The sequence below is a fragment of the Xenopus laevis genome, chromosome 2L (assembly GCF_017654675.1).
Source record: "Xenopus laevis strain J_2021 chromosome 2L, Xenopus_laevis_v10.1, whole genome shotgun sequence".
NCBI lineage: Eukaryota > Metazoa > Chordata > Amphibia > Anura > Pipidae > Xenopus > Xenopus laevis.
This window is the reverse complement of record NC_054373.1, coordinates 65327366-65347663: the sequence shown is the minus strand read 5'-3', so window position 1 is coordinate 65347663 and position 20298 is coordinate 65327366. Positions and strand designations below refer to the sequence as shown.

At 37.7% G+C, this 20298-nt stretch overlaps 1 protein-coding gene across 1 annotated transcript in view; it reads right to left on the bottom strand.

Annotated features, from left to right (window-relative positions):
• Positions 1-497: 497 nt before the first annotated feature.
• The window catches only part of elapor1.L (endosome-lysosome associated apoptosis and autophagy regulator 1 L homeolog), a 47365-nt gene continuing 27564 nt past the window's right edge, over positions 498-20298 (bottom strand). The window contains exons 7-22 of the mRNA XM_018246475.2: positions 19957-20106; positions 19007-19095; positions 18341-18518; positions 17894-18022; positions 15568-15658; positions 15373-15478; positions 14433-14570; positions 13961-14215; positions 11745-11918; positions 11016-11184; positions 10823-10913; positions 9869-9970; positions 6347-6473; positions 5490-5668; positions 4168-4333; positions 498-1468 (exon numbers count right to left, since the gene is read on the bottom strand). Of these exons, the coding sequence (XP_018101964.1) occupies positions 1403-1468; positions 4168-4333; positions 5490-5668; positions 6347-6473; positions 9869-9970; positions 10823-10913; positions 11016-11184; positions 11745-11918; positions 13961-14215; positions 14433-14570; positions 15373-15478; positions 15568-15658; positions 17894-18022; positions 18341-18518; positions 19007-19095; positions 19957-20106 (2210 nt within the window). The 3' untranslated portion in view covers positions 498-1402. The remainder of the gene's footprint in view (positions 1469-4167; positions 4334-5489; positions 5669-6346; positions 6474-9868; positions 9971-10822; positions 10914-11015; positions 11185-11744; positions 11919-13960; positions 14216-14432; positions 14571-15372; positions 15479-15567; positions 15659-17893; positions 18023-18340; positions 18519-19006; positions 19096-19956; positions 20107-20298) is intronic.

The window sequence follows — 20298 nt, the reverse complement described above, 5'->3', positions numbered from 1 at the left end:
CTACTTCGACCATCGAATTGGCTACTTCGACTATGACTTCGAATCAAACATTTCAAACTAAAAATCGTTCGACTATTTGACCATTCGATAGTTGAAGTACTGTCTCTTTAAAAAAAAAACTTCGACCACCTACTTCGCCACCTAAAACCTACCGACCACCAATGTTAGCCTATGGGGAAGGTCTCCATAGGCATTCCTAGCAAATTGTGATCGAAGGAAAATCGTTCGATCGATGGATTAAAATCCTTCAAACGATTTTCTCTTCGATCGTTTGTTCGATTCAAAGTCGAAGGATTTAACTTCGATGGTCGAATATCAAGGGTTAATTAACCCTCAATATTTGACCCATAGTAAATGTGCCCCTAATTGTTCCATTCTATTTACTGGTGTACATGGTCATGAAAAGGGCACTTTTTAAATACAGTAGTTATCAAATATATTAAAAGCTGAATATATTGATTAGTTACAATATACATTATACAACACCAAACAACTGATTTTATTTAAAAAAATGGCTTTTTATTTATGGCATTAAAACACTTGAACTCTGTAGAACAAAACGAAACTGAGATGCAACAAGTGTACACCATCTTCAAACATATAAATATAAGCAACAAAGAAGGTGGTCCATGACATTTAAAACGGCAAAATATTCATCTGTATGGACTGATTGGCAGTTTAAGAGAATATTGTGCTCCACTGATGGATGAATGTTGTCATACCTTCTTACTTGTATAGTGTATGGTCAATGTCAGTGGCATAACTTGAAGTCACCAGGTACCCTTGCAAAATTCTCCAGTGGAGTCCCAGAGTGCAACTTCAAGCAGCCCCTGGGGCCACCCAACCACCCCCCCCCCCGTAACTTGGTTGTCCTCTCGCTAATTTTTGCAGGTGGCCAAGTTGAAGGAATTGTGGCAAAGGGGGGGGGGACTACCATATGGCAGACCTGGGTGGCTGCATGGTCTGTTTTACAGTAGTTATGCTACTAAGCAAGCAGTGTTACTTTGTTAGATAGAAGTTGATGCTCTTAAAAGTACTTTTAAAATAATAGTATTGTGCCTGCCTGTAATTAATCATTTGAAAATGTTTTAGGTACAGTGAGCACCTACATTTTAGTGCTCAAAGAGATAACATGGTTTTTCCCAAAGTCACTAACATGTGTTCCAAAACCGGATTTTTCCCAGATTAGGTTGCAAATTTAGTGCTCAGGGAGTTAACTAATTGACTTCTCCTTCCCTCTGATATGGTACTAAAATCTTATTAAAAGTGTTTCATGTCCATCTTATGATCTTTGGGAATTTTTCCTGTGTGGATAATCTCTGAGGCTAATAATGATGAAAGCTGGTTGACATTCTGAACACTGATAACACATTTGACAATCTGATGGAACCATTTGGTTTAATTACATATCCATGTCAAGGCCTCCTGATGACTTTAGAGGTACTGAATCAAATCCATCTGATGATCTCTGAAACAAAAATATTGCCATAAATTAGATATAAGTACCATAATAGTTTGTAGTAATTTGGGGAAGCTACTTATGAGATAACTACAGGAGGTGTGGTAAAGTACAAAAAGACAAATTAATAACAGAAAAAAAAGACAGCAGATGTACAGAAATTAGGGATGCACCAAACCCAGAAATAATTATTTACAGATTTAACCCTTTTAGAGATTGTAAACTCGACAAGGCAGGGACCTTCTACTGTGTCTCTTACCATATGGCACTTAATCTCTGTATATTTATAATTATTATAGTTATTGCCCTCTCTGTGGGTACTTTTCTTAACTGTAAAGTGGTACAGTGCTGCGTATCCATGTGGCTCTTTATATATAAAGTTATACATAGGGATAGGCTAATTTTTTCGCCTTGTTTCGCCACGGAAATGACGTCCATAGACTTGTATGGCGTTGTGCGTCAAAAAAAAAGATATGCGACAAAAAAATTTCGCCACGCGTCAAAAACATTTTGACGCCCATAGACTTTAATGGGCGTCAGCGACATTTCGGGTCAAATTCGCCCATTCCTGGTTATACATACATACCCTGACAGCTGATTTTCTATAACACAGTTACCAATTGCTACCACATGTTCAACATTTTGTGCTCTTTAAGTTAAGGGGCATTTTTTTTGGACAGCCTAAATGTTTGTGTTAGTCAACTTTTGTAACAATAGAACTCTAAACATATCAGAAATATATTTTATTACATGTATGAAAATACAACTGATTATGGAAAGCCCCAAGTCTCCTGAGTGCCAATACCAAATATGTACATTTTATGGAGACATCTGACTTGTATGGACCAAAGCCGTACACTGCTGAATGTTTAAAGCATGGCACCAGCATACTTTGATTGTAGGATGAAATGATAATGATTTGGAAATTGTTGTAAAATTTGCAGTTTTTAAATGAAATCTCCGAAGATCTACTCAAGACATCTTATCACCCATTTTTTATTTGCTACAAATACAAAACACCCTAAATATGAATACTGGGGTTTTCTGAATAGGCTACTTCCCAATATCCATATCCAAAGTATGTGGCATGCGGAGACCCCCAAAATCAGAATAGTGCACACAAATGTGTGTTTCTAGTTTTGTGTGCAAAAGTGTACAAAAAATGTTTACTATGGCAATGGGGACCCAATTTTAGTTGTCCAGTAGGAAGTGTTTGGGGGGCACTAGTGGAGCTGCAAAGAATAACTTTTGTCATGTTTCTGCAGTCCAGGGTTGCTCTGTCGACGAGCAGGTCCCAGGATATACGTAACAGCCCTCTTTGTTGTTTAAGGGGTTGTCATTCTGAGCCTCGCCCAGTTTGCTATTCCAGCAAGTGGCAGTAAACAAAAATACAAATTTACTAGTACTACAAGCCTTTTGCCTCCCAACAGGTCAAAGCTAAGCATTTAGCAGGCAAAGCGTTGAAGTCACATGGTGTTTAGGGATTTGGGTTCAGATTGTCCATTGGATTGAATCCATATTTACTAATGAATTAATTTTTTCTCATCTCTGCTAAAGTTTGCATACATTTTTACATACAATTACACCATTCTGAACAAAATGTGCCACATTTATGGGGCATAAATACTTAGGGCAGATTTATCAAAATGTGAGTTTAAATCTCTGCAGATTTTCCCCATAGAATTGTGAAGACGTGCAGTATTAGCATGGAAGATATGACCTGGATAAAGTGGACCCTATGGGTAGATTTATCAAAATATTCATTCCTATGGGATTTTTAGAATTGTTGTATTGATGGGTGAAAGTTAGAACTCACCATTAGAACTCACCATTCCTACAACCCTGTAGGAATGAATAGAATGCGGGTGAGTTTTTATTTATTAAGCTCAAAACTCATATTTTCATTAATCTGCCCCATCATTTTTAAAATGGTAATTTGCCAGCCTAGGCTTTTGGTGAAAAAGATGCATTTGTGCTCTTGATAAATTGGTGTAGTTCCACATTTCGCAGTGGTAATTACACCTGTTAAAAAGATGACAAAGTATCTGCCAATGTGAAATTAGTATACTAAAACATGTCATATTAGTGTTTATTTGCTGTGGCAAATTTTAGAGGCCTATTTATCAACGGTCGGTTTTATTGGTTATAGGTTTTTAAAACACAACTAAACTCCCAAACTCTAAAACTGCTAATTTCATGACATATAGTAAAAGATCCTAATAAAAAAATGACTATCTAAAAATTACGCTGAACGATGCACACAAAAAAAATAGAATACCTATAAAACCTTTAAGAATTCGAGTTGCTCTCACAATTAAATCCAAAAACCTCTAAAAGTCCAAATTGATTTAAACGGTCCAATAGGATCAGTGGAGCTCTCACTTGCTTCTGTAGGACCTCGACAACTTTTAACTGGTGAAGTTTTGTATTAGTGTTTTTTTATGGTTTTTACACTTAATAAATCTTGAATTTTTAGAGCTTTTTTTTTTTTTTTTAAATAGGAAAACCACAAATTTTTAGAGATTCGTGAAAAAAATGAAACTCAATTGTTAGTAAATAGGACCCCTAGTTTTTTCTAAAAATATGTCAAATTTGACGATTTAGTAACTATACCCTGAACCCTGTAAAAAGTGCAGAACTTCAAACTGAAGGCTTGATTATGTGCATCCCTAACATCTAAATTGCCAAAGAGGTAGTCTAAACTTCACCTTTCCTGAGAAAGACATGAACTTCTGTAACAGAGAACGGTTGTTGTTGAAGATTAGCTCATCTTCTGCATCCTCTCCCTCCATAATCGCACAGCTGTCGGCAGCTGGAAGCTCCCCTTCTTTAGAGGGAGCATTCATCATTAAGCGTGAGTACTTATACTCCAGTCTAGGAAAAAAAGGGAGAGAATATGTTCTTGTTATTCATATTCTATGAAGGGGGAACTAATTATTGTTTTATGTAAACAGTGTTATCTGTGCTTGAATTTAATATTTAGGAGCCCAATGTGACAGTGGAAAAAAAGTTGCAAATTTTGTAGTTTGATCCAGTGCACATTGTATGACCTAAAACGTCTTAATGAAAACGTTATTTAACTCCACAAAATTAGCCACCTTTAAAGAAGAACTAAAGCTCAAAGAAGTAGGCCAGAAATGTTGTATATTATGTTTTGGGCTTCTATACCAGCCAAAGGAAGCCACAGCCCTTCAGCAGTAAATGTATGTGCTGCCAAAGATGTCCCTATAGCTCCCCAACTTAATTTATGCTAATTGCACATGCTCTATGCTGCTGTCAGTTACTTAGCTTAGGGATCACTGCACAATATACTGTATATATGTATAAAATCACAATATGAGGCTGATTAGTTCATAATTCAATTTACTGGTATATGGCAGCTCAGAAATCAGCACAATTAGCACCAGAATGTAAAAATCAGCCCTGTAGCATCCGCTTATATGGCTGGCAAACCTAATTTTATGATTTACAACTACCACTAAGCTTAGCTTTTCAACAGGTGCTCAAAGCACGACTATCCAGGCTCATTAATAAACACTGGGCAAATTTGCACCTGGGCAGTAACCCATAGTAACCAATCAGTGACTGACTTTTTACAGGTAGCTGCAGGTTGAACAGTGAAAGCAAGCATTTGATTGGTTGCTATGGGTCACTGCCCATGTACAGATTTGCCCAGTGTTTATAAATGAGCCTGTGCATGTCACTCCTAACAAAAAGCTCAAGATGGGAAACTCCTGTGACAAACTGGATCATTAGTACCATAGAGTTACCGTACTAAACCTCTAGTCTGGTTCAATTAGTTCACTATATAAAATATGGCATTTCTGGCATTTTTAGGGTTTAGTTCTCATTAAGCATTAAAATGCACTATGTGTAATTGTGTACAATATTTCATAGCAATATTTTTTCTGTTTACAACTTTATTACATTTCCCCTTAAGAATACTGTTCTTATCATAAAGTTGCAGAGCATACATTAACCTTACATAAAAGAGCTTTCTATGTAGCTAAAGGAGAACATTTCCACTTACCTTTGATTTTTCCTCCAAAAGTAGCCAGTAAGCACAGTAAGCAGCAAAGCAGTGCAGATACCACCGGACACACCCACTTTAAGCCAAAAGTCTGCAGTCTTACAGATACTGACAGTTGGACTTGGTAGATCTACACCACCAACACACATGCGTGGTTCTCTCCACATTGGGGAAGTCCTCTGAAATGATAAATTAACACAGCATATGTAGTGCTTGTTGGTCATGTGTTTTATAAAGTATATTCATTTAGAACATCCAAAATGTTTTTTTTTTCTAGACCAGATTTGTAAAGAGTTGTGAACCCTCACCTAAACTACACATTATTACAGCACTAACTAGTGGTCTATATGCAACCACAGAAGTAAAATGCACCCCTGTGACCTGCTCAAAAGTTAATTTTTCATCGGATGACATTACCATTTATCATAATGATCCCTCGAACTTGTACTACAGGTATGGGATACGTTATTGAGAAACCTGTTCCAAATCATGGGAAAGCCATATCCCATAGACTCCATTTTAACCAAATAATTAAAGCTCTTAATTTCCTTTTTCTCTGTAACAATAAAACAGTACCTTGTACTTGATCCCAGCTAAGATATAATTAATCCTTATTGGAAGCAAAACCTGTCTATTGGGTTTAATTCATGTTTAAATTATGTTTTAGTAGACTAAATATGAAGATATGGCATAGCATTCTGAATAACAGGTCTAATACTTAGGTGTGTCTTATAATCAGTAGCCTACATATAAAAAGTTGCAAAGCACTACTCTAATATCTGTGGCATTCCTTTTTAGAAGTCTTTATTTTCTGCAGTAGCACACAAAGCGATGAACTAAGATATAACTCTTATTACCTGAAGACCATGCTGGCATTCACCAGTGATGATATGATAGTCCTGTTCACTACAAAGGGGGCATGCCGCCTTTGTTTCCCACAGAAAATGAAATGTACACCCATCACAAGTTCCTTCTGGACAATTACTGTTAGAAGAGACAGTCAAAATTACCATACATTTTTATATTAAAATACCAGAATATTAACTTAAAAATTATATGTAGAAACTAAGTTATTTGATCTTATTTACATACCAGTATATGGCAATTTATTACTGATCTTAATTTTTTTTGTGGCTTTGGAATTATTTATCCAACAGCTCTTGAATTTGAATTGACAGCAGCTATCTGGCTGTAGGGTCTGAGTTATTCAACTTGGCTGTGGTTTATGACAGGAAAGATTGGAAATCTCAATATGATAAGAGTAAAAATACAAATAATTGACAGTATAATTATAGCCACCAAGAGCTAGTTTTTTTGGTTGCTAGGGTCAATGATCCACAAGATCTCCAAGTGTGGGAGGCCATGTTGATGTAGATGCATGAACATAATGAGAGACTGCCCTGGTTTGCTTACTAAATATGAGTGTGAGGAAGGATCAAGAGTGGACACAGTCAGCCGGTGTTACACTCCCACCATGTTTAAATTGGGGGTGGAAAAAGTGGAGGGATGTTATGTATTCCACATGTAGTACAGTGTGCTAAAAATAAGCCCCTGCCGCAATTATAAGTCACACCCAATGTTATAATAAGCCCCACCCACAAACATTATCTGGTTTCACCCACTGTAAAGCAAAGCCATTTTGCTATTTCTATTTTCATATTACCTTCTTATAAACAATTTAATGCCCAGTATTTAAAGATTTACCTAAGTATCTGGCCTGTAGGGACCCAAAATGCAAAATGTGCATATGACTTGGTGTCCAATTCATCTTCTGAAAATACAGCACCCTATTGTGTGTTGTAACACAGCACAACCCCAGCATACTCTCAGTCTGCTACCATTGAATATTTTTATTTTCCCTTTTTGTTTCTGATTTTCTTCTTCTGTTCTCTATAACCCTTTTTGATACCTCCACCTTCTTCATCTCTATACAATTTATCCATCTCTTTTGTACTTCTCTCCCACCAATTGTTTCTCTCCTTTTATCTTCTAACATGCTTTTCTAACCCCTCCATTTTATTTGCATGCATATGTGTGGAGGAACAAAACAAACCTCCGGTATTACAATAAAAAGTTCTGGTATTCAAAACTCTTGCATCCACCTCTGAGGGGATACTATTTCACAGAAATAAAGTAGTGAAGGGATAGCATCCCTCTACATTCCTCCTCAATTTTAGCACTGCCCTACATGCATGTGACAGACATGTACAGGTATGACTATGCATACTGGCATACATTCTCTAGCCAGATCCTCTGGTGGGTAAAGCAATGCTTGCATGATAGTTGCCCTTTAAATTGCATAGACAGATTTTATTTTAGTTGATTTTAATATCTCCCAACATTTCAAAAATAGAAAGAGGGACAAAAATAGTTTTGACACGCTCATTTTATGGCCACACTTCCTCAATACCACATCCATTTTACATTTTTGACAAATTTGGCAGGTTATGGAAAGTCTGAAACATTTCTGGGGGTTTGAGGGTCAAGTTGTATGTGTCATTACAGTTTTGCTAATGAAGGTGAATTGACCTTTAGGGCAGTGGCCAACGGGGAGATATGTCATCTGTAATTATTTATGCACGACTGCGGGTAACAAATCTCCCAAAATGCCTCTGCACTGGAAATAACTGGAATAGTTGTTGGTAAAAGTCACCCAAAGCTTCCTCCCAAGGCAACTTCAGGCGACTTTGGCAGAACAAAGAGATGTGATGGTTTTACCACCAGTGATTTTAAATATTTCAATGGGAGAGGCATTTTCTGGACATTTGTTGTCCTCAGTTGTGAATTTTTTTCATGGATGACAAATTTCCCTGTCAGCCACTGCCCTTAAACTGCAAGTCTCAGTTCCCCCAAGAAAACTGCTTATCTTAAATTGTTACAATTGTATCTTTGCTTATAGTAAATTAAATTGTTACAAATGTATCTAAGTGCATGTGTCAAGTATTCTGGGCTTTCTGCCAAAAGCCTCTTATTTAGTTACATTTCAGAAAGATTGTAACTTTTTCTGGCTGTTCAGTGCCAGAGGTCAAAGAGAAACTCAGGACATTTCAGTAATAATCCGGGACTGCAAGCTGAGCTGTCAAAATTGCGACTGTCTAGTGAAAAACAGGACAGTTGGGAGGTGTGAATTTTACAAATTTTATAACTATATTGTTCATCAAAAATTAGATGTCACTTACTAATGCTCCTGAGCACTAAAGGGTGTAAAATCGCCAGGGTATAGTTGCACTCTGCACCACATATCTAATTAAAAATCCAGCACAAGATACAGAGACAAAAGCAAGACAGCCCTGTCATTACCGTCTGCCATAGGGCAGGCAGTTAATACAGGCATGGCCCTCTGCCCTGGTCTCCTCTCATGAATACAGCCCTGCCAAACACAGACAGTGCTGATTTTATCATTGCAGGTCTTTTTGCTCAATTCTGTAGCGCAAGGGCATGTGGGCACACATGGCTAGGCCAGGGAGTATAAAAATGACATGGCATGGCCTGATACTGGCAGACTGCAGATAAAAAGCAAATAGGTTTTCTAAGAGGGAGATTTTATATGTTTTTCTCAAACTTTTTGAAACAGGTGTCTTTGGAGCAGGGTTGGGTGTGCTGTGGGTCTAGCCAGGCAGACATGTAGGGCCCCATGGTTGATTATGACAACCCTGGTGGTGCTATGAGACAGGAATGCTCTGTTAATTTTGTGGCACTCTATTCTGGAGTGGGGGGTGGGGATGGCACATAGGCATACAGCCTACTGCCCCATAACTTGCACATCATTCTCTGAAACCCACTCCACAATCATCTGATTTTCTCCCTGCATTTAAACAATCACTTAAAACACATTATTTTAGTGACACTTACCCTTAGCTAGCTCAGTATTCCTTGCTAAGTTAGCTCAGCATTTCTTGCTATGCTAGCTATGGGTAAACATTGCTAAAGAAATGCAAAGCTCTATGCCACTTTCATGCTTCTGACTCCTGATGTAACACTTTGTGGCTCATAAACTATCTCATTGTAAGCTCTGTTGACTAGGACAGTTTCTACCTCTTGTATCAGTTATCAGATGTATGCTTTCTGCATTTTAAATATAAACATCTATACATCCAAGCACAGTGGAATATGTTGGTGCAATAATTTATAAATATGTGATGATGACACTAATAATATTAATGTCAATAACAGCAGGTCCAGCAGGCAGGGGGATTGGGGGACAGATATTTCTCCAATGTCAGAAATACACCAGCACATAAACACTTCCTGGACCTACTGGGCCCCTAATCCGCTGCAAAGGTGCAGAGCACCAGTATGCCCCAAAGGCACTACCAAATGAGTAGGTGTTAAACTTTAATATTTTCACTATATCAGTGTCAGTAGAGGACAATTCTTACCTAGGAGGGGACAATTTGTCCAAAGCACTCAGTTGTGGATTACAACGAAGACGAACAGTTGTGGCACGGCCAGAACGGCAAGAATCAGTGACATCATTGGACCTACAAGGTTACACAAATTAAAGGAGAGGTAAGCACTCTTTTCCTTTACAAGATGCTGCGATGCAATTTTCTTGCTAATGCAATTTTGTCTTTAAGCTCACACATACATTTAAGGGTGGGACGAAACAAAATACAGTATGTCCCTATGCTGTGTTTAGTATGGATAACCAAGAATCTTCTCACTACAATAAAAATAGTTGCAAAGCAAGGTACATAAACCGAGTTCTGGGTAGAAGCAATATCTCTCTAGTTGTATCTGGTCCCTTGAAACACACTATTAGCTGATTTTTTCATACTGTCTTTTCATTTATTTAGTTCAATGGCACACAGGAAGATTTTGAGCATTTTCCCGTGATTTTATTTCAGCACAAAAAAACATTTTTTAAAATACTTGCAAGTGTGGGAAGTGTGTTTAAATTCAAGAACCTTTAATGAAAGGCATCAATCTGCACAGTGACTACACAACTGTATTTGCAGCTGAGGCCATAAATGAACCCTAAGGATTAGTGTGCCAAGACTAAATCTTTGTTGAGCTATAGTTTTCCTTTAGATGTCTATCATGCTGTTGCTTTGGCTATATACATGTGTTCTTGGGAAGTATGGCAACCAATCCTTGGAATTACTTATAAATGAGCAGGGCCCACAGTCCTAAAAAGTATGAAATTTGGGTCAGAAAAAAAAATCTAAACATCTCAGGTTCCAGAATGGGAGGAGGTAAAGAAAAAGATAGTACATTGAAGTATTGATGAAGAACAGGAAGAGAGTGTGTAGGGCATGGTGGCATACACTGGGTCTATCGATTTTAATGAGCTAAAATATTATGAAATGATAGCACTAATAGCTGTACTGTACCTAAAGTAGAAAATAATGTCTTGTATCCCTGCGTTCTCTCCAGGAAATAAGTGTGCAGAAATATTACCAAGAGTTATTGCAGTTGTCACACCTGAAAGAAACAAAAAAGAAATACATAAAATATAATTTCTCTTTTTGTCTCCCCACTTAATGCACTGATAATTATATAAGAATTTATAAATTTAAATTTTACCAAGTAGATGATCAGCAATGCTGACTGGCTGAGATGATATTGTGTGGCCTGATGCATCTGATTGTACGATAACGGACTGGCAAATGTAGGAAGCCACAGAGATCCATGATTCTGTCTCTGATCCTCTGCCACCCAACACATTATCCACACAAGATGCTAGCCTCTTTCCCTAACAGGAGGAAACAACAATTTTGCATGTAAGACAGTGTAATGCAGCATATAGAAATGAAGATTTACACTGCTGCTTATTTTTACCAACATGCCATGGGACTGTGGACCCTCAAGTCACAACATATTAGGCACACTGGACTTATGGCCAATAGGGTGCTTTGTTAGTTAAGTGTACCAGAGTTATTCACTGGTATTCCGTTATAGCATGTCTCTTTGGAATGCTTCTTCTGTATAAGGTACAAAAGAGGAACATAGTTAAATGCCAATATAAATAACATTAAAACCATTTTAGTTTTAGTGTCAGTGATGCATACTCTGGAAAGGTGCTGATAAACTAAGCTAAGGGCTTGTTGCAAATCAAGTAGACTAGAAAATGATGTTCACCAATCATAGAAGCTGATGCTACAGGGCTGATGCCCTCCTTGAAAAGTGTTCTTCAGTCTGTTTGGAAAGAATACTGCACAAACTTCTTATATGTTGCAAATTTGACTAAATTACACACAATAGGGCCATTAAGTCTTCTGGCCAAACAGTTAAATAATTATGCCAATTACAGACCTGGTTTCCACAAAGACTGATGCTGAATTGATGATTGTATTTCTTGCCCTTGGTGGTAAAGCTGGGTTGTCCGGAGAATGATGTCACATTAGGAAGAGTAGAAAAATTATATTTCAGCTGCCCCTTTCCTACTGGTACAGTCAGTAAACAATCACTAAAACATGCTGAGTGTGCCTGGGAAATACGGAATATTCAAAATTAGTTGAGAAATACTATAAGCTATGACATGCACAATTGTGGTAATTAGTTTTATACCCCTGGCAGAATTTGAGAAATGACATTTTTGGAAAATATGATTGATTCTGCAATACACAATTCTTTTATTTTGTTTTGAGTTTTTTTGAATGTAGGGAGCTAGCACACGGGCAGATCCAGGGAGATTTAGTTGCCTGGCGACTAATCGCCTCTTCGAGCATTTCGATTTCCAAAGTCGCCCGAATTTGCCTAACGAGGAAACATCAGACGACTTCGAACATCGAAGCACCGCAAGTGCAATGGCGCTAGAGTTTTGTCATTATAGCAGGCGGCAGACACAGCGAAGGCCGTTCGGGGAGATTGTCGCCCCGCAGAAGAGGCGATTAGTCGCCAGGCAACTAAATCTTCCCGAATCTACCTGTGTGCTTGAGGCCTTAAGGGTTACACTAATTTTGCTGGTGGCAGAAGCATGGGGAAAGCAAAAGAACTGTCAAAAGATCTGCAAGCAAAAAATACTTCAACTTTATAAATAAGGAGAAGGATATAAAACGATACCTTAAGATCTGAAAATGCCCGATCATAAAGTGGAAAAGTAGGCATTCTATTAATACCAAGCCCAGGTCATGCAAACCAAGAAACCAAGAAACAACTGCCAGGAAAACTTGTCAGGATGAAAAGAAAAACCTACAAGCAACTTCTACAGAAATACAGGCTTCTCTGAAACAAAGTGGTGTGGCTGTTTCAGAATACACAATAATTTTCGTATGATACACATAATTTTCGTACGATTAATGTCATGGCCAGAACATCGTCTGATTTGTTCTTCTATTACTGTATTTAATCTGAATGGTTAGTTGCAGGTTGGAAGAATGTGCCATACGATCATTTGTACGATCTGAGACTAGAATCTTCATGTCTATGGCCAGCTTTAGATTAAGGGCACACAGAGTGGTGATGTGGACACCCACTCAAAATTTTAAAGTGATGCTGACACCAGAAATTATACCTTTTTTACATCTATCATAATATTGGTTTGCATGTTAATTATAATTTTGTCAACATGACCTATAGGTAACTTTTAATGTTCATTCATATTTTAAAAAGTCGTTTTTTAGTGTCACTATCACTTTAATGTCTGCCAGACAGGAAAGTTTGAACCCTGTCTTTGTGTCACACCCTAGACCAGTCTCCATTTAGAAATGTTCACGTCTACCCTTAATCAGCAAATATGTTTTAAAAGCATTTAGATCTTTGCCACACAGATGTTTTGATCACTACTTCCCTCTGGCACAGAACAGCGGCAATCACCTATATGCCATAAAACTAAATGCTGTTAAAACATTTATGCTGATGAAGTGTGAATACAGTACTTTCAACATCTGTATAGCCATATGTCACATTTAAATGCAAATTATTAGTAAGGTGGTGTTCTCTGAATGCTAGATATCTATGTATTGAGATTTATTTTTTTATTATACTTAACCGTTACACATTAAGGGGCAGATTTATTAAGGGTTGAATTGAAAGTTTATGGTCAAAACTGTCAAATTCGACTAGGGAATTATCCAAACTCAATTCGAGTTTTTTTAAAAATTCAAATTAGATTTTTGAGATTTAGCAGACTCTGGCCCTTTAAGAATTCGAATTAGACTATTCGCCTAAAACCTGCCGAATTACTGTATAAGTCAATGGGAGAGGTCCAGTGACCAATTTGGAGATGGTTGTAGTCTTCCTGACATTCAAGTTTTTTCTGAGAAAAAAACTCGAATTAAGTTGGGTCGAGTTTTCGGGTCAGTAAAATTCGTTCGAGTTTTAGATATTCTATTTTTTATTAAATAACCCCCCAGTAAAATTTCGAATGTATTTGAATTTAAGGGAGTTTACAACTCACATGAATTTGAAATTCTTCCCTTGATAAATGTGGCTCTACATGTGTCTTTTACATTGTTCTTGTTTTCTCAATATGCTTTTTTGTATCAGGTCAAATCTTTTATTGTCCAATAGTCATGATATTTACTTACATCATTGCTTTGTGTCCCTGGGCCACATGGCACACAGGCTTCCACTCCATAGGGCTGGCGTGTGTTTAGTATTGTATTTGATGGGCAAGGGGTACAACTACTTGTCTTCTTGTCAATGTAATGCCCCGGAGGGCAAGATATACAAAGAGAGTCTGTGCCTAGGGCACAGGGCTGGCACCATGATGCTACACCATCATTTGTATTAGTAATATCAATAGAATAAATCTTAGCCATATCTTCTGTGTACTTGCGACCCTGCAAATAGAGAAAGTGGTATAACATAAAGACAACTGCAACAACTTTATTCTGAACTAGTGAAAGTATCATGAAGCATGGGAATATCACATATAGAGCACTTCAACAGATATACATGTACATATACAGTATACTGATACATTTGAGAACCAAAACAGAATTATTTCAGACTTGGACTGTGAAAATGCTACAGAACAGTAAAGTGGTTCCTACTCACCATTTCTCTGACACTGGTTCGTTGGAACGCCCAGGTGAAGGTAGTGTTGGTATTCTTTTGTATACGATAGGTATATGATTGCTTCTCCTGACTACCTACCCAGTTCTTTATAACTGAGTTCAGCTCTGAATTCACAGCCTAAGGTTAAATCCAAATTGATGATACATGTTTAATGATCCCGCAGAAGCTTTTACTGTATTCAAGTGTTCACTTTTATTGGTATTTATTTTTTTCTTATCTTTCTTTTCAGGCCCTTTACTATTCTTTTTATATTCTGGCTTCCAGACCTCTGTCTGGTTGCAAAGGGGAATGTAAGCCTTAGCAACCAGATAGCAGATGAAATTCTAAGCCTGGGGGCTGCAAAACAAATAACAAATTAAGACTAATTGCAAATTGTCTTAGAATAATATGGTCGGCATCATACACATTTTCACCCCTTAATAAAGGCATCTGGCAAAGGATAAATAGAGAAAACTACTGGAATCAAAATACTGACCTATTAGGTAAACAAAACAAAGGAAACACAGGAATAACATTCCTCAATGCACTTCATTTCAGCCATAGTTTCAGTGTCAAATTAGGCCTTCTACAACCTACAGAGAAGCTGGCATCAAGAACTCACTCACAACAATTCAATGCTAACTGGAATAGGGGTAATAAAGAACACATTTATAAATGTGACTCGGATGGAAGGTGTTTTGTGCAAAGGAGCCCTGTACTTTATACCTGTCATTGACCAAACTATAACCAAAGTGTTCCCTTTGCACATTGGACCAACATATGCTAATCTTCACTGAAGAAAATTATCAACTGAAATAAAATGAAATCATTTTCATCCACATAGCATACAGTTTTGTTAGGAATGGGTAAAAACAACTGGCTGGAAGCACATTTATTTACTGAGGTTTTTTTTCTCAGTCTGCTTCAGTGTATGGCCTACCATCATAAAGTAGAGCTGGCAGTTCACAGAACATTTCATATCAAATATGAATGTAATGTGGGAAACCTCTTTATTTTCTGCATCTTGTGCAACAGATCGTGGGTGGCTGCAAGAGAAATATGAAAGAGAATGAATGTCATTATATTTGCCATCAGTTTTGTGTCTATGCCGATTGTTGACCCCTTGCCTTATTACCTGAAACTGGGAATATTCATGGTGAGCATCATATAATCATTGTCTGAAGATCCTGCAGATGTATAAATATAATCACCAGCTACCTCCCATCCTGAGAAAAAAAAGAGCTGTTAGCTTCAAGGGGGGAAAAAACAGCTTTGACCTTTTGAGATTTCTCACAGAAGAAATTTAAAGGTGAGGGCATGTTCATGGTAACTCGGGGCAAATTCACTAAAGGACGAAGCGCCTAACGCTAGCGTTAATTCGCTAGCGTATCGCATTTTCTTTAATTTGCAGATTCACTAACGGACGCTGGTGTAAATTCGCTAGTGTTACTTCGCACCCTTACGCCTGGTGAATTTGCGCAACGGACGTAACTACGCAAATTCACTAAAGTGCGCATTATTCTGAACGCTACCTTTTACGCCAGACTTCCTTTGCCACCTCAGACCAGGCGAAGTGCAGTAGATAGGGATTGCTTCCAAAAAAGTTAAAAAAAATTCTAAGCCCCAAAAAACGCTGCCGTTTTTTCTTTTTTTATGGGTGATAGGCTGAAAAAGATCGAAATTTTTTTTGGGGCTACCCTCCTTCCCCCCTACATTTCCTAACTCATGGCACCTTAACTATACAGTGGGCACATGTGTAGGGCAAAATAAAAAATTTATTTGCTGTTTTGAAGGTTTCCCATATACCTCCATTGTAACTTCAATTTGGCGCCGTATGCAAATTAAGCATTAAGCGAATTAACGCCATCGCAACTTCGCAACCTTACACTTCCCCTGAGCGCAACTTCAGATTTTAGTGAATTTGCGCAGCACTGTCGAAAATACGCCTGGCAAAGTGCGGGGAAGTGAACGCTGGAGCAACTACGCATCTTAGTGAATGTCCCACCTTGTGTTAAAAAAGTAACCAGTGTTTATACAGTATATTTAACCTGCCATATTGACCAGAAAAAGTAGCCAAAGTGGCAAAGTGCCATCACTTGCTCCTTTACTGTATATCACATAAGTGTCTTAGGGGTATATTTATCAAAGAGTGAAGTACCACTCTTCATTCATTTGTATGGGATTTTGAAAGGCGTTTTTATCAAAGTAAGAACTTTCACCCATTGATAAATACTCTTTTAAAAATTCCATAGAAATGAATGGAGAGTGCCGAATTTCACTTTAAAGGACTGTGGGGATCTCTAACTTCACTCTTTGATAAATATACCCCCTTAGATGTTAGTTGTATCTGTTATTAGTAAATTATAAATAAAACACTGTACTTTAGCAGTAAAAAGTACAACAAAGTTAAACAAGAACAGATCCAAAGGCTTTCTTTAATGCCTGCATTGGCGATTTTTTTGCTCCCCTACAAAAATGTTTAAAACATTATCCTGCACCACAACCATTCACCTTTAGAGTTGCTACACAACTCTTTTTGTTGTTTTTTTTTTTTTCATTTTGTTTGCCACCTTTTACTATACTTTCAATCCATCCAGGAATGCTGAGTTTTTTCATATTTTCCTGCAGTCAAATGGAGAAGAGTCTGCACAAAGGAAAATTGATATTCATACACTAGCCTATTTATGAATTGCCCATGTGGGCCTGTTTGTAATTCCAGGGTTCACTGGAAAAAATGGATACTGATGCTGTTACTGATGCATGGCACGTTGGAAATTAACCATCACCACTAAGAGATAGGGTACACTAAAAGCAGGCACTCATGTGCACCTGTAATGGCACGCCATGCTTCAGTTGTGATAGATGCCACTTAACATGCACCCCTCACCTGCTAGGGTGCTGGCGGGGAAAACCTGCACTATGGGCAAAAACATGGCTATTTGAGACCAAAAATGCTGTTTGTATTTGCTTTTGTGTTTGTTTATAAGGCCTATGGAAAATACTGATTCTTCAAGCCATAAAGCATTACTGAACTGATGTTTTATGGAAGAAAGGTAGGACACTTCTATTTGCAAGCTATTTGCAAGCTTCTATTTGCTATTTGGATAACTTTCTCAACTTTTAAATTCAACCTTTTCCCCTCAAAACGGTTCTATTTTATTAAACATTCCTATATCTATAAGGCTCCAATGGTACATTTAGTCTGATGATAATCCTGTATCTCTTTATGGTACAAACCTGACTCACAGTGCAGGGAGCATTCTGTAACTATCACTTGCACCAAAGCAGGCTCCCTATAGCCTTTCTGTGCACACAGTTGGCAAGTTGGCAAATAATGCCATTAATTTAAAGGGGTAGAGTCATGCAGTGGCACTATCGGTTTCTCTTTGACGCACATGACGCCATAACGAATCATAGTACTTTTGCAACATTCATACAGTGGAAAAAGTGTAATTATTTACCTGATGCACCCTGGTACTCATAATTGATGCCACTCATCACTGTGCGCTTCATGTTGCTTGGGAGAACATTCCACCACTTGTACTCAAAGCCTAAAACAGCTTCTGTGCCAACTGGGCAACTAATGCAGGCTGCAGGAAGTTTACATAGGAAAGAGAATTAAGAAAGTAAGCCATTGTGTTTACAGAAATCCACAATGCTTTGTATATTTATACTCATTTTAACATCCCTCAGTTGTAAAACCTGTCTGCGGAGAATTTATGATGATGCACACCTATTAACCTATAAGCCATATTTATCATATGTGATGATTCAATAATGTAAATGATGTATTCTATGACTGGACGCAGAGTTTATTTCTACATTAAAAAGGGAAAGAAGTCATATGCAGACTGACATTTTTGCTGCTTTAAATAGGAAAGTCATTATGTCTGCATATCAGAACTCACTGGTGCCATTTGAGAATGAATCTTGAGGGCATGGTTCACAGGAACTGGAGTTTGTCTGGTAGAAGCCTGGGTTACATGGAGGGCAATTCTTCTTAACAACTGAGGTTGGCAGTGACACAGAGTTTGTCACACTCTCGCTACACATCTTGGGCTCAATCCATTTATACATCAGTTGGGTCTAAGAGTGAGATAAATACAAATGTGGCTTATTGATATAGCAGAACAACACTCACTAAGGGGCAGATTTATCAAGGGTCGAATTTCGAGGGTTTTTTAACCCTTGAATTCGAAGCTTTGCGATAAAATCCTTCGAATTCCGAATTTGAAGGATTTTAGCGCAAAGCTTCGATCGAACGATTGAATAAAAATCGTTTGATCGAACGATAAAATCGTGCTGGGGAAGGTCTTCATAGGCTAACATTGCACCTCGGTAGGTTTAAAGTGGTGAAGTATGAAGTCGAAGTATTTTTTAAAGAGACAGTACTTTGATTATCGAATGGTCGAATAGTAAAACGATTTTTACTTTTTCGATCGAATTTGACCAATTCGATGGTCGAAGTACCCAAAAAAATACTTTGAAATTCGAATTTTTTTTCATTCGAATTATTCACTCAAGCTTAGTAATTCTGCCCCTAAGAGTCTTTATAAGTACAAAATGTTACTTGCCTCCCCATTGGCATCACAAGTAGTATGTGTGTAGAAATAATCTTTGTCTGTACATGGAGGGCGAGGGCTACACGAAGAAGAACCAGAATCTAAAAAGAGGGAGTGTCACTCAAGTTAACAAAATGGCAGATGCAACATGCTTCAGAACTATTATTTCTACTGATTTAATTTCCATTCACATTCAAACAACCATGCCCAAAATCAGTTACTGCCAATTTCTTCTTCATCAAATAAGGGGTAATAACAGCTAAATCTATACTTATCAACCAAGTAGGTATCCTTTGTTAATGAATGCAATCACAAGTTTATAATGAGGTGTGTCAAATAGAAGTACAGTTAAAGTACAATCAACATTAACAGTCCATTACATTGCTGTTACCCTTGGTTCATTTCTACAGAGAGAGTGCTTCTGATTTCTCAGCTGTTTTCCAAAGTGATGAAGTGGGGTACCTAACGGTCCATGGCGACCAGCTCAGTGCATGTTTTTTGCTTTATCCCTTTCTACAGGCTACTATTTTTTCTTTAGTGTACAATGCATTCATTTGTTTAACCTATTGCTTAACTAACGAAGCCTCTGCTACTTTCCATTTAAAGGTAATAAGCCTCCTCGCATGAAATAAGGCTTTGATTAGAAATGGAGCTGTTGCAGGGCTGAACCCCTGCTTTTTCCCTACATACATATCCCAGAGCCTCTTCATGTGGCATTGTGCAGTGATCTTTTAATACTATTATTCAGTGCTACATGTGTAATAACTATACTGCACCATACACAAAAGCCACTGTCACAATATTTTCACAACATTTACATTCTGGAATGATTGTTACCATATTAAAAAACAAAAATAAAATACTACAGAATAAAGGATTAAACTATGTCACATAAAAGTTTGTGCCTTGCAGCCAGTTCTGAAATGCATAAGTCTAAAATAAAGCAAGATGTGTGAATTTACCTGAATATTTATCAGGGTCACATGAGATGCAGGAAGAAGCTCCTCGGTTAGAGAATGTGTCTTTTGGGCATACTTGGCAGGTTGATGTTCCATTGGTAGAGGCAAATGTGCCTGGCTTACAGGGGAAACATTCTGAGGTATAAGCAGCACCTGTGATAAAAAAAGAGGCATTACCAGAAAGATAATATAATTCACAACACCAAAAGTTAAAAGAGCTCTTGTAATGTGCAGTTGCAGTGTGCAAAATTGTTAAGCATAGATCCAGCATCACTGTGTAGTTGTTCACCCTTGAGTTAACTTTTAGCATGATATAGAGAGTGTCATTGTTAGACAGTTTACAAT